The sequence below is a fragment of the Protopterus annectens genome, chromosome 6.part0 (genome assembly GCF_019279795.1).
Source record: "Protopterus annectens isolate FY-2018-M chromosome 6.part0, PAN1.0, whole genome shotgun sequence".
Lineage (NCBI taxonomy): Eukaryota > Metazoa > Chordata > Ceratodontiformes > Protopteridae > Protopterus > Protopterus annectens.
The window spans coordinates 1,297,057,385-1,297,072,247 of record NC_056737.1 but is presented as its reverse complement, the minus strand read 5'-3'; the positions used below and the strand labels follow the sequence as shown (position 1 = coordinate 1,297,072,247).

Genomic DNA, 14,863 nt, shown 5'->3' with positions numbered 1-14,863 from the left:
AGGAAAGAGAAGCTCCAGAAAAAAAGGGGGATGGCAGGCGGGTAACCCAGACTGCAACAGTGAATACACTCGAACATCTACATTTATGGTAAGTGTACACAACTGTACTACTTTCTTCGTGTTTCACTGTTGCAGTCATTACATTTGGGTAGAATCCCAAAGCTATGGATGGGAGGCTGGAGCTAAATAGCATTAGGGGCGGCTATAAGGCCCTGCAGAATTGCAATGGCAAAGCCTGCCCTGGACTTAGAGAAGAGAGGCAAATGATAATGCTTTGTAAAAGTATGAACTGAACTCCAAATAGCAGCTTCTAGAATGTCTTTGGTTGGTACCCCTCTGAGAAAAGCTGCTGATGTAGATGCAGCCCTGGTGGAATGAGACCTAATGCCCTTGGGCACCGGTTTAGAATGATGCAAGTAGCAGAAATGAATTCAGTGGCTTATCCACTTTGAAATAGTCTGCTTTGAAATAGCCTTTTCCTCTGATCCTGCAGCAAATGCCACCAGTAGCTGCTCAGTTTTTCTTTGAGCTTTGGTCCTGTTTAAGTAGAATCTTAGTTGTCTGTGTACGTCCAAGGAATGCAGAATCCGCTCCCCCTTGTTCTGTAGATTTGGATAAAAAGTTGGCAGGTGAATAGTTTGGTTAAGAGCCACACTGGAATCCACCTTAGGCATAAGAGAAGGATTGGTTCTGAGGGACACCCTGTCTGGGTAAAATATGATAAAAGGCTCCACAGCCATAAGGGCCTGTAGCTCTGAAACCCTTCTTGCTGAAGTGATTTCCAGGAGCAAAGCTGTTTTCCATGATAAAAACTTTATATCTGCAGTAGCAGCTGGTTCAAATGGAGGCAGGGTGAGCTTTTCTAACACAAAATTGAGGTCCCATGCAGGAATTGGTGATCTTCTGGGAGGCCTTAATTTTTTGGCCCCTCTAAGATACTATTTTAGCAAAGGGTGAGAAAAGATCGGTGGCTCTGTGTTGTAATGAGCCGAGATGGCAGAGGCATGGATTTTTATTGATGAAAAAGATAGGCCTTTGTCAAGCATCTCAGTCAAGTATTGTAAAATCTGAGGAATATTTGGCCTTGCTGTGTCAGTTCCTTGTGTTTGGTTCCAAGCACAGAATCACTTCCATTTAACAGCATAAGATTTTCTAGTACTAGGCCTTCTGGCTTCCAAAATGACATCCATCAAAGATTTACTGAGAGGTGCTGTTTGAATAACTACATGCTCAGCCATGCTGCCAGGTTCAGTATTTGGAGCTGATTGTGCAGGATCTGATTGTTTTGCTGAGACAGTAAATGAGGTATTTGAGGCAAGTACCAAGCTGGGAGTTGAGACATATTCCTTAGGATTGGATACCAGTGTTGGCGGGGCCAGTCCGGGGCAATTAGAATCATTTTTGTTTTTTCTTGTCTGACCTTTAGTAGGACCTTGGGACGAAGAGGCAGAGGAGGAAAGGCGTAAACGGATAGGTTTTTCCAACTGAAGGATAGGGCATCCACTTTCCATGCTCGTCTGTGATAAGTCCTTGTGCAGAATTTGTCCAGTTGATAATTTCGAGGAGAGGCAAATAGATCTATGTCCAGGCTCCCCTATTTCTTTGTTATCATGCTGAAGACTTGTGGATCCAGTTTCCACTCGTGAGGGTCCATAAGGTTTCTGCTTAGGTCGTCTGCCAGAGTATTTTGTTTTCCTGGCAGGAATTGAGCTTGAAGATGTACTTGGTAAGTCAAGGCTGTGTCCCACAATGCCATGGCTAGTCTGCAAAGGGGGTAGGAGTGTGTGCCCCCCTGCTTGTTTATGTACCACATAACCGTGGTGCTGTCCGTCTTTATCAGTAGTTGTCCTGGACGAAGTAAGTCCTTGAAGGCTGTCAGGGCATTCTGAACAGCTAATATCTCTTTCTGGTTGATATGCAGATGCATTTGTTTTGGGCTCCATATGCCCTGAATGCATCTCCCCACCAGGTGGGCCCCCCATGCATAGTCTGATGAGTCTGTAGTTAAGGTTTGGCTGGCAGGGGGTAGAGTGAAAGACCGTCCCATGTTCTGGTGACATGTCTCTGCCTACCAAAGAAACTCCTGTTGTAAGCAGGGAATGAGAGGAATCATGGTTTCCAGACTGTGACAATGTTGACTCCATAAACTTTTTAGGTACCACTGTAGTTTCTTCATATGCAGTCTTGCATATGGAATCAGTAGAATGCAGGATGCCATGAACCCCAAAGCCTGCAGAATTTGTCTTGTCGATAACTGGGTTTTTGTTGCCATCTGTTTGAAGTAGTCAGTTGCCTTTGTTTGTCTGGTGTGAGGAAAGCCATCTGGGCAGTTGCATTCAAGCTTGCACCCAGGAATGTTATCTTTTGAGAGGGTACCAGTTTTGACTTCTTTTTGTTTACTGTGTACCCTAGGATGTTAGAAGCCTTTTCACAAACGCCAGATGCTGATGAAGAATGTCCTTGTTTTCTGCTTGAATGAGACAGTCGTCCAAGTAAGGATATATATGTATACTTCTTTGTCTGCAAAATGCAATTACTGGTGCAAGGCACTTTGTAAAGACCCTGAGCGCAGTAGATAAGCCAAAGGGCGGTGCAGAAAACTGGTAATGCATGAAGCCAGCCTTGAAATGGAGGTATCTTCTGCACAATTCCCTTATAGGGATATGCAGGTATGCCTCTTTTAAGTCTAAAGTCACTAGCCAAGCGTTCTTGCCCAGCATGGGCAGAAGCTGCTGCAAAGTTAGCATTTTGAATTTTGGAATGTCCAAGAATGTGTTCAAAATTGATAAATCCAGTATTGGGCACCAGGCCTTGTCTTTTCTGGGTACCAAGAACAGTCTTGAGTAAAACCCTTGTCATTTTTCCAGTTCTGGCACTGGCTGAATAGCCCCCATATCCATGAGGGACGTAACTTGTTTCTGTGCCTCTGCCCATTGATTTTTTGGCAGATCTGGCCAACCATTTGGAATTGGCAGAGTGTGGAAATTAAATCTGTATCCCTGGGATACTATGTTTAATACCCACTTGTCCTGGATTATTAACTGCCAATTGTGAGCATAAAGAGCTAATTTTCCCCCTAAGGGAGCTGCCAAAAGATAAGTGCTTGGTGATGGCAGAGGGAAGTCATTGAGACTGCTTACTGTAGGGTTGCCCTTTATTTCCTCCAGATTTGGAGGTAGAGGCACCCCATTGCTTTGACCTGTAAGAATCCTGTGACTGGTATCTAGAGCCTTTGGGGCGCCTGGATTTGCCCTGTGAAGCTCTGTCAGATACAGGAAAGGACAATTTTTTTCTAGGCCAGTGTCTACTGAATCTTGGTGGCTGCACTTGTAGGAAGTCTTTTACAGTTTGCTTAGACTTAGCTTTGTCTTCCATTTTCTTTAAAATCGCTTCTGCCTTAATACCAAACAGAGTATCATGCTGTAAAGGTGCATCCAGCAATTTAGCTTTAACATGATCAGGCAAATTTTGCTCTTTTAGCCAGGCATGCCTTCTAATCACAGATCCAGTAACTGCGGCCCTGCAGGAGGCCTCTAAGGAATCAAAACCACATTGCAAAGTATGCTTTCCAACTTGTTCTGCTGCATGCAATAATTCCTGTAATTCTTTATTTTCTACATATTCAGAAATCAACATAATTTTCTGTTTCAGTAATCCCATAACATGCTGTTGATATTTAAGCATATGAAACTGGCAGTTTAAGGCCCTAATTGCCAAGGTTGCAGATGTATAAACCTTCTTTCCCCATCTATCCAGTGCCCTGGAATCTCTATCAGAGGGGGTAGGATTTTTAGCTGTTGAGGCCTTTACACCTTTGGGACCCTGTGAGATAGTTTCAAGGTCAGCAGCAGGGTTTTTAAATAAAAATTTGTGTGAATCAGGAATCCTGTAATATCTGTCTGGCTTGCTAGGAGCCGGAGGTAAGGAGTCTGGAGTCAAGCTTGACTCCGAGAACACATCATCAACAATGTCTAAGACAGGAGGTATGGCTAAAGGCCTATGCTGAGGGAGAAGAAGGAAATCCCTAAGCCTCTTTTTTGATTGTGAGAAATCTGGACTCTCCCAATGAAAATGCTCCCTCAAAGTATGCAACGTTTCTCCAAAGGAATAATCTTCAGGAGGAGATGCAGATGGGCTGGATTCCTCTGCATCAGAATCCTCATAGGGTAGTACAGAAAATTCCTGATCAGAAGAGGAATCAGAAGAAATAGAAACCTGATCTGAAGATTCATAAACAGTGTCATGCCTAGGCCTCTTATCAGGAGGGGGTTGGGAACCCCTGATCACGGTAATTAGGTCTTCAGCCATTTTGATCATCTGTTTTTTGAGCATAGAGGCCTGAGCACGTGGCTCATGCGTCAGTTTTTAAGCTTTAGAAGTTGCTTTTGTCTTTGATTTTGAAGCTGGCGTCGGTTTTATATAGAAATGCTGAGGCCTGAATACACCCACAGAAGCCGGTGCCTGCTCAGCAGCTCCAGACCCATCCGAGGGAGAGACATCCGTGAGTAGAATACTTTGAGAATCTCGTGACATGCCGGACTCCACATGGGTCTTGGTAGAGGCCTGCGGCTCGAAAGTAGCGGGTATCAGGGTCTGCGAAAGCGCCTCACTGAGTACTGGCGAACGGCTTAGGGGAAGCTTCGTCGGTTTTGGATCTCGACGGCCTGTCTCTGTCCTTTTCTTTGCGTTTTTTGTGAACTCCGGTAGTTAGATTGCTGTCTGACAACATTTCAGGGTAGTTAAATCTGTTTCCAAAATATTTTGAAGCAAAGATATACAGACGTTTAATAGTGCGTTGGTTAAATCTAGCACAAAACCAACAGCAAGGCACATTATGATCTGGGCCTAGGCAAGGAATACAGTACAAATGGAAATCCTTATGAGGTATTTGCTTCCCACAAGTAATGCAATTATTAACTTTTACTGACATCGGTATGGAGCAAGAAAAAGTTTCCCCAACAGGGTACTTATCTTTAAGTGAAGACTTCGGTTCTGAAACTCGAATTCTAAAATTTCAGGAGTCGGCCGACCGGCACTTGCGAATTGCTTCTGCTTCGGGCACCGTGCGGAAAGAAAGACTAAAAAAAATGGTGTCGGCTGCCTGTTTTATACCCCTGATGACCTGACGTCATGGAAGAAGAGACAGCAACCAACGCAGGACCCAAGACTTTGGAATTCAGGCCGAGTGAGGGAAACCTGCCAGCAGATTACCCAAATGTAATGACTGCAACAGTGAAACACGAAGAACATCTCAATTATGGCAGTAGAACAAAAGGACAATAAAAGAAAGTCATATGGAACAAAGGATCATTTGTTGTTAAATAAAGTTATAGTGGAGAACTGTAAGAAAGGGAAGAATCTAAGTATGGCATGGATTGACTATAAAAAAGCATTTGATAGTATCCCACATTCATGGATAAGAGAGTGCTTAAAAATGTACAAGGTACATCCTGTACTGATTGATTACATTACAGTAACCATGAAACAGTGGCAGACCACTTTGCAATTAAGCCACGATAAAGGACAGATTATTATCCCAGGGATAAAAATCCAATGGGGGATATTCCAGGGTGACTCCCTGTCACTGTTGCTATTTTGCCTTGCCATTAATCCATTAAGATGTTTACTTAACAGCTTAGGTCATGGCTATAATTTGGCTTCTAGAAAACAACAAAGTCTAATGACTTCTCATCTTCTCTTTGTCGATGATTTAAAACTGTATTAGCTCATCAGATGAGGAACTGAAAGCACAGCAGCAGGTTGTCAAAACTTTTTCAGATGATATTGGAATGTCATTTGGTCTTGATAAATGTGCAAAAGCAACCTTTAAAAAAGGAAAACCGCAGCACCAGGAAAACATCAGTTTGGGACAAGAATGTGATATAAAAGAACTTGAGCAAGAGGGGTGTATAAATACTTGGGAACTGATGAAGGATCAGCAATAAAACATGAACAAATGTGAATAAAGCTTAGTAAGGAGTACTTTAGAAGACTTAAATTAATCCTGAAAACAGCACTGACACCTAGGAACAAGATCCAAGCTATAAATTAATTTGCTCTTACTGTCCTAACTTATATTTTTGGAGTGATTAACTGGCCCCAAAAAGTGTTGAATAGATTGGATATTAAAACTAGAATTATGCTTCATGCTCACCAAATGATTTATAAAAATCAGTGTATACCAAGACTATATATTCCCCGTTCTGAAGGAGGGATGGGCCTCCTTGAAACTGATTACATGTACAGATCTGCAATCGTGGGACTCCACACATATCTACTGACCTCACAAGATCCAAATGTGGTGAAAGTTTTGAAACACGAGGAGTTTAAATCTAAGATGACATCTCTGCTTAATTTAGCAGAAGCATATCGACATCAAGCAGGAATGGAAATCAAACCAGAAGTGGATAAAAACCAGGCAGCAACTGAATGTGCTAAAAAACAAAAGAAAGAATATAAGGTGAAGGACCAGATGAGAAGGCAAGAAATGTGGAAAAAACATAAATATAGTTGCAAGTATAGAAAACTTCTGGAAGAGCCTCATGTTGATCAAGAACTAACGCAGGAATGGTTATGGAGAGGTAAATTTACATCAAGAAATGAAAGGTTAATATTGGCAGCCCAAGATAGTGGGCTACGTACACGCTGGTTTACTAAGTCCATTGAACATGTGGGAGAAACAGACGTATGTAGGTTTTGTGGAACCGAATTGGAAACAGTTACACACCTTACTGCTGGTTGCGACTCTCTAATGGCAGAGGGACTGTACACTGAAAGGCATAATAATGTGGCAAGATTGTGCAAACATTATGATATTGAAGTGGCTGAAAAACACTGGAAACATGAACCACAGAGAATCAGAAAATGATGAAGTTTACATCAGTTGGGATCACCCAATACCAACAGTCCAAAAGATAGATGCTAGAAAACCGGATATAGTGGTCCTAGAAAAGAAGACATTATCATCATTGAAATCACCACACCTAGTGACTACAGTGTCTTGCGTACAGAAAGACACAAAGTCATAAAATACCTCGATCTGCAGGCAGAAACGAGAGCCATGTGGAAGAAAGATACTCCAGACATTTCCAATAGTAGTAGGAGCAACTTGTCTTAAAAAAAGAATTTACAAGCGTAATTATTCATGTAACACCGTACGAATTGCAGAAGGAGTCATTACTGGGCACATTGCGGGTGCTGCGAAGAGCACTTTTGGCTAACATCAAAGAGTGAAACAATACAAATTTCATGAACTTTAATCATACTTTGACTTAGGAATGGGGTCCATTCCCGTCTTGGTATTAAAAACCCAAAAGACCGGGAGAAAATACAAACCTCAGAAACAAACATTCTTCCTGGACTTTGTGTCTTTCGGCTTTTCCCGGTTAGGGGTTGCCACAGCAGAACTCCGGTCTGCTAATGATTGGTAGTGGATTTTTATGTACCGGGTTACCAGCCCTGACGCACAACCTTCAACGAAGGCACGCCCCATTCACGTATGCCTCCACACAGAAGACGCTCCAACTGAGAATCGTACGGGACAACGTCTTGCTATGAGGTTAAGTTTTTAATTTGTTTCTTTACCTCCCCTCTAGAAGGAGGGGCTTAAAGACAAAAATTAATAAACATGCCAGTTGGGGTTAAGTAGCTTAACTTCGATAAATTCAACCATTTTGCACAGTGCCGAAACCACACAGCCTTGTAACAACTTTAAAACAAATTTTCTCTCTCTCTCAGTGGTGGTTATGTTTTCGTATTGCCTTCAGACTCGCTGGAGAAAGCACACAGAAGGCAGGGAACAGTGAGAAACTGGTGCAAAAAGACAGACATGCACAGCACACAACTCATGAAAACGTGCAAACACTTGGTGGCAACAAGTTAAAAAATCAGTTGGTATGGAATACACAAAACAGTCTTGCAATGAGATAATCTTTGGGTCGATGTTACTCAGCATTTGCCCAAGAATAAACTAAAAAAAGCAACTGGGTAACAGGTGATCCCCCCCCACACACACACACACACGAGATGAGGTCAATAGGGGAAAAGAGGGGGAGATAATGTTAAAATAAGAGAAGAAAAAAATGAATTTGCTTAAAAAATAGGCAAACTCAAAATATTGAACAATGCAAACTAAATAAAAGACTACTTAATTCACGCATGAACAACATATGAACCTGCATTAAAACATCTGAAGATGAATAAACTAATCTTAAGAACACCGGAGGTTGTATTATGGACCAGAGACTTAATTCTATCATTTTAAAATCACATCTTAATACACAAGCTCAGGGTGAACATGCAATCACCAAAAATGAGACCACGTACATTACTCAACTTAAATAAAGAAGCTACATAAAATGAAACTCTTCAAATCAAACAATTACACAATTGCTACAAAACTATGGCATTTATAAAGTGTGGCTAATTAACAGAATTGTAATTATTCAAGTATAACAATGTAAAAAAAAAATAATCCCTACCTGCTTCACAACTGGACATACTACAAGCATTAATGTTACTGTTTGGTATCCCTACAGCAGAAGATGCTTGGAGTCTGTGGTGAGGCTGACTATGATGTAATGAAGTATCCACAGGCAATCCAGACTGACCGAGCATGCCACAGTTCCCAGAAGCATGTATTTGATTTACTACACCTGTAAATGGGTTATTTGACCCTGAGCTGCTGCATCGGACCAAGTTATTATTTTTATTTTGGCAGGATAAGACTTCTCCTCTTGAAGATAAATTGTGTGCTGATGGAGTCTGACAGCAGTCCAAACTCAGATTTGCATCTGAAAAATGAAGCTGACTGGAGGAACAAGGTAAAATATTTGAATTCCCACAACCAACACTGCTATTGCTGTTCATCTGAGAATTTTGACAACTCATGGACTGAAGTAACTGTGACATTGAGTTTGTGGGAAGTGAATTTTGACCTTTTCGAAGAAGATCTGGTCCAGACTTGGGGCCTCCTGAACTGCATATCTGAGACTGATGAAGCATACTTAACACTGCTGTTGTTTGCGGCTTCCGTTTTCTTAAAGGGTCTTTTTGCTGTGCCATTAATTTGTCCCGCAGTGCTGCTCGGCCACTCTGTCCCTCACATGCATTCCTTTCTGCCGAGAGAAGCATGTTGGCAGCAGGTGGAAACATATTTAAAGTGCTATGTCCTTCATTGTTGCCACTGCTTACAACAGCTCCAGAACTACTGCTGCCACTGTTACCAGCAAGTTTATTTTGATTTGCTAGCTGTGCTTTGGCTGCTGCTGACAGTAAACTACTTGCTGGAAAAGAGGCAGCGTTATGTTGATTCAAAATCTGATTTAATGGCATTCCCAGCAAGCCAGGCTGACTCTTTTGAGGGACATTTCCAACAGAAACAGAAGGAAAAAGCTGGTTACTTGAACTATTTAAAGCATTGCTAATTCCAACTAATAATGGGTTAGGAATATCTTTATACTGATGATGTCCATCTAGTTTGGATGCAGGACTTGATGGCACTGATGGTCTTGGAGATCCCATGGCTGATCTTGGTGATCTAGGTGGAACCTTTACACCTCCACAAGCTGCCTGTGGTCCCGATGGTGGCATCATAAAGTTCCCATGATCTGATGAAGTAGACGATGATCGTGATCTTTGCGGGGATACTTCAATTCTTCCAATCCCAGACCCAATCATGTGCACAGGAGACGTTACCGGAGAAGGAGATAAGGATGTTGATGAGGAATGAGATATTCTTGTTACATGAGTCCCATGGTTGAGAGGGCCAGGTTTAACAGTTGGCAAAGGGAGGTTGCTTGGCAAAGGGACAACAGCAGGAGGCATGTTTACATTCATAACTGGTACCTGAGTATGGACATTTAACTGGAAATTGGATGGATTCATAATTACAGGATTTTGGATAACAGGTTTGCTAGGGATGGGGTCAAGAATACCAAGAGGATCCTTCTCTGAAGACAATGGCTTTTTCTGTAGGGCACAAGAAGGTGGAGGAGGAAGGAGAGGGAGGCCTTGAGGAGGTTTATGGTGGAACATTGTTCGTGGCATGTCTATACTAGATGAAAAATTACATACAGGTTTTTTCATAACTGGGCTTTTCGTAGTCATGGTAGGTGACAGAGGTATGTTAGTCCTCCCAGCTACTGCACAAGATGAATGTGCTGGGGAATTATGTAGTAACACACCAGGGGGAGAAAGCGGTGTCCTGTTTAAGTGAACAGGACTAGAGCCAGGTGCACCATGAAATCCAGGGTTGTTCCGTGGAAATACATCAGGGCTTCCTAGAGGGTCAGTCCTTGGAGAAATTGACCCATCTCCATAAATTTGCGATCCTGAAGAAGCTGGACTGGGCATGCCACCATGGCTCCCACGAAATGGAGACTTCTGTCCAAGTTCACTGCTTCCCAGTCTCGGTCTGGAATAGCTAGAATGAAGTTCTTGCTGTTGGTTTCCTGCCAGGTCTTGTAGATACAGCCTATTCACATTATTTGGGCTTCCCATCATCAACTTAAACGGGATCTTGCACTCTGGTACTGAAGAGTTTACCATTCCTTCATGTGACTTGTTCCTTATTGATCTTGGCGTTGCTGACTGTGCAGGGGCCACTGGTGTTGCATCTACAATAAACAAAACAGAAACAATATATTACAATTTTCTATGAGTAATTTAGCCTTTTACCAGTAAGGGGTACAAAACAAATACAGTAGTGTTTGTGCCATAAAAACATTTGGCAGAGTTTATAAGAGTTTTAACATTGATTTTTCAAAGCAGCAAACTGCACTCCTTTCAGATTCCTAATTCTCAACACCCTAAATCAGCTCTTATAATCAAAGATACAAATTCTTTAAGCTATCTTGCTGCTTCTGCAGTGACAATGTCCATAAAGACCATATGTTAATTCTGAATGCATGCTTTTACTGTTGGAGGGTTCTGCCATGGAAGGGAAGACTGAGTGCCACTGGCTAGCTTTACACTGCTGGTGGGGTTACGAGAGAGCACTAGCTAGGTGACTGCCTCCTGGAGGAAACTGGAAGCCACCATGCCTGGCTGGCTAAGTAACAGAACAGACAGATGTGCAAGGGGATCACACAAAATATGCATCAAGCCACTGCACATCCTGCCATTTATTTTGTGGGAGTTTTTTTTTTTGGGGGGGGGGGCATGGAGGTAAACCTTCTGAAGACAAGAGGCAGTCATGAAAAAAGCATACCGCCACATCATCATAGCCTGCTCAGTTGGAAGTGAAACTCCAACAATATATACTGGATGCCATCCCTTACTTCTGTATTCTACCTGGGGAGTGAACCAAAACACATGACAAACTTAGACAGCTTCAAGTAAATTTTAAGGTCACGAACAAAGGCTGACTCCATTTTCTTTTAACACTTGCATTTTACTACATCTCTGTATCAATAACATTTACAAATAATACAAGTAATACAAAAATGCACTTACTGTATTATAAAATACTAGCAAAACTGAACAGTGACTAGTGAATCATCATTCTGATATCCACACAATCTTGGCATAAACAATGATATCAATCTTCTCCAGTACATGTTCTTTGTTCAGTATGCACTTCCCAATCATGACTCATCAATCCCTGACAATACATATCAATTAAAAAAAAAAATCAAACCATTTTATATAAGCAGACTTTATTTTCAATATTTTCATTGATTAATTCCATGTTTCCATTTCTAACCTTCCCTGCGTCTAGCATCACCTGCATTTTACTTAATAACCTCATTAACAAAACAGATTTTTCTTCCTTTCACATTTGATACTTTGCTTGCGCTACCACCACTTATTTGCTGCCTATGAACAGACTACCCAAATTGGACAATTCAGCTTTAATCAGTAGAAATAACTCACTGTATCAAATGAAATATCAAGCTGACAAAGCATGAATTACAACCAATTTTACAGTCACTCCCACTACACGTCAGATAGACATAATCTAAGTTCATAGGTAAGTACTAAGCTAAGCTGCACATGCGGACCATTTTAAGCCTAGCCAATTTGCCTTTTTGTGCTCAAAATAACCCATCCCATTTGATTATAAATTGGCCTTACCTATTCCCATGGTTGATAATTATATATCACCCCCAATGAGAATAACTGGGATCATACCAATGAAAATGTGAAGGGACCCATGCATGGGATAAAGTATTTAGGAGCTACCTCTTTCCATAAATAGTACAGGGGGCAGTCCTGGGGTAAAATTTCTGCTTCTCATCCACAGATCTACGATGCACTTAAATATGGACAATGATAAACTTTTTGTTTTATGTGGATGGGGAGTCAGTTCCACAGCAACAGTGTCCTCAGCAAGATATACCTGTCTCTCCAAACTGTTCTATTGATGTAGCAGAAGAGGTTTAGACCCAGAGACCAAGTATTTCTGATGCCATTTGATTTGCTGATGTGCAGTAAATCCATCAGTAATATGTTGGAAGATGCCTTGTATGCCAAACACAGGTCACCTCTTAGCAGTCTGTAGGATACAGACTATAGTGACAGGGTTTTGAGGTGGTCCATGTAGGACATATCCTTTTAGTATGGTATCTCTGTGGGCAGTCCAGTTTTTGCATGTGTCTGGACAGATGCATTCCAGATGGGGCATTATACTCAATGACTGGCCTAATGAGGGCTGAGTAAATGGGGATAATGACACCCCTACATCTAAGTATCTAGACATCCTTTATGAAGGTTTCCAAGCTAGTTGTTTTGTATTGAAATATACTTACTCAAAAGCAAGCCCTCTCAAACATTATTCTAAAACAGTTACTCCCTGCCCCCAACAGTTATTCCTGTCGGTAACATGGACCAGCACTTCTCCACATCTTCTCTGGCCAGTCTAACTGGAATGAGTAGCTTGAGATGGTGTAAGAATTGTTTGGTGCTGTCTTATGGTCATCTGTTACTCAAACAGCATAACACAATATGTGAAAGATATACATATATATCCTTTGAGGCAAAAATCTCACAGGCAGCAAACTCAAGACACCAAAACTGTCAGCAGTACACCACACATCACACTTCTCCAAGGCAATCACAATACACATAATCCATCTTATGCAGAGGTTCTAAACATTAACTTGACGAAACCTGAAAGACCACCAAAACACAACACAGGGACAAAACACCTTCAGCATATTAAGCCTACTTCCTCACATAGAACAAGAAGTCCCAAAGTCACAGATGCTAAGCCTGCAAGTCATGCATTGATCTAAGCAAGCATTCTTGTTATAGGTGACTCCACTGTAAGACATACAGATGTGCTTCTTTTCAGGCTGGGTGAGTGAAGCATGACGGTTAATTGCTTGCCTGGTGCCAGGATCCTCCGCGGTCACACATGCACTCAAGTCCTTCAACCACAAGTAGCATACAACTTGTTCATATTTCATGCTGGTGTCAATGACTTGAGGTGTACCTCCCTGCACTATATGAAGAGAGACCTGATGGAGCTCTTGGACTGTGTGTCCAAGAGAGGTACAAGCCTAGTATTGAGCAGCATTCTACCTTCTCCAAGGATGATGCAGTGATATCAGCAAAAATTAGACTTCAATAATTAGCTTAGTTTTCGGTGTCATTCAAAGGATATCCAATATTTGTCAGCCTTGGAGGATATGATCAACAGACCATGCTGTTTTGCCAGAGAGGATCTGCATCTGTCCCTTCTACGGTTTTGATCACTGGCAAAGACATTGTCCACCTCCATAGTGCTTTTCTTAGCCTATGCCAACCTGATAAACCTACCAATGTAATGAAACAAGCAAAGGAAAATACAAAGATGTTACTGTTCAATGCTAGAAGACTGAAAAAGACACTCCATTCCCTACAAGCCCTTCTCACCTTGGAAGACACTGACATCTGAGTAATGACTGAGACATGGTTTAAAACAGTGGAGTGCACTCCAGATGTGGACAGCTATAACTCTTTCGACGTGTGTATACCAGCTACTGTGCAAGACAGGAAAAAAGGTGGAGGGTATCTCAATCTTCATCCAGAAGAGACTCACATCAAGACTGGTAAAACAGCATGATGCAATAGAGATTATTTATGTCCAAATAACCATCAGAAAGGTCCTATGCCATATATTAACTAGCTATAGAACTCCCTTCTAAGACAAAAGAAAGCCACAATACCTATGTACAGGAACTAGAATAACTCAGTACTAAACCCAATACCATTTTCCTAGTGATCTAAACTATCCAACTATAGACTGGGAAACCTATATAACCACTAGTGCACAAGCAAAGACGTTCCTAGACTTTGTCAATCCAAATGCTATAGAACACTTAAGAGTATCCACTAGGGAGAACATTATTTTGGATACTGTTCTTACTAACATGGGAACATCCCTTGCATATCTTCCATAAAGCATTCGTTTTCTAAATAGAACTGAAACCAAAGATTGCCTCCACCCAAGGTACATTTAGAAACTTCTTTAAGATAAACTACCTTCTATGAAATGATACACTGGCAAGCTTCAAAGTCCTACAAAACTCAGTTAACTCCACTGAATATGCAGAAATGTACACAATCACACAATACTATCATGTAAACAGCTGCCAGATGCAATTGTATCCTGCAGGAACAACTAAATCATAGAAAAATCTTGATGATTGGATGGGAAATAGGAAATTCACCCCAGGGATCACTTCTGTGGCTCTGCTCGACAGGGGCACAGGAAAATAATTTTCTTGGGCGGCCAAAGCCAGGGTACATTTTTGGCTAGCCTTATATAGGCCCTAGGGCCAATAGCCTAGTACCTACCTATGAACCTACATGTATGGACTCACCATCTGCACCTGACAATGTCTGCCCCATTATTACACCACTGCAGAAATTTTATCAC

The 14,863-nt window shown here is 41.7% G+C and overlaps 1 protein-coding gene across 3 annotated transcripts in view; it reads right to left on the bottom strand.

Annotated features, from left to right (window-relative positions):
* Nucleotides 1-14,863, bottom strand: part of MBD5 (methyl-CpG binding domain protein 5) — a 1,606,355-nt gene that overhangs the window by 901,245 nt on the left and 690,247 nt on the right. For all 3 annotated transcript variants that reach the window (XM_044074864.1, XM_044074862.1, XM_044074863.1), the window contains exon 6: nucleotides 8,481-10,616. In XM_044074864.1, coding sequence (XP_043930799.1) covers nucleotides 8,481-10,616 — 2,136 coding nt within the window. The remainder of the gene's footprint in view (nucleotides 1-8,480; nucleotides 10,617-14,863) is intronic.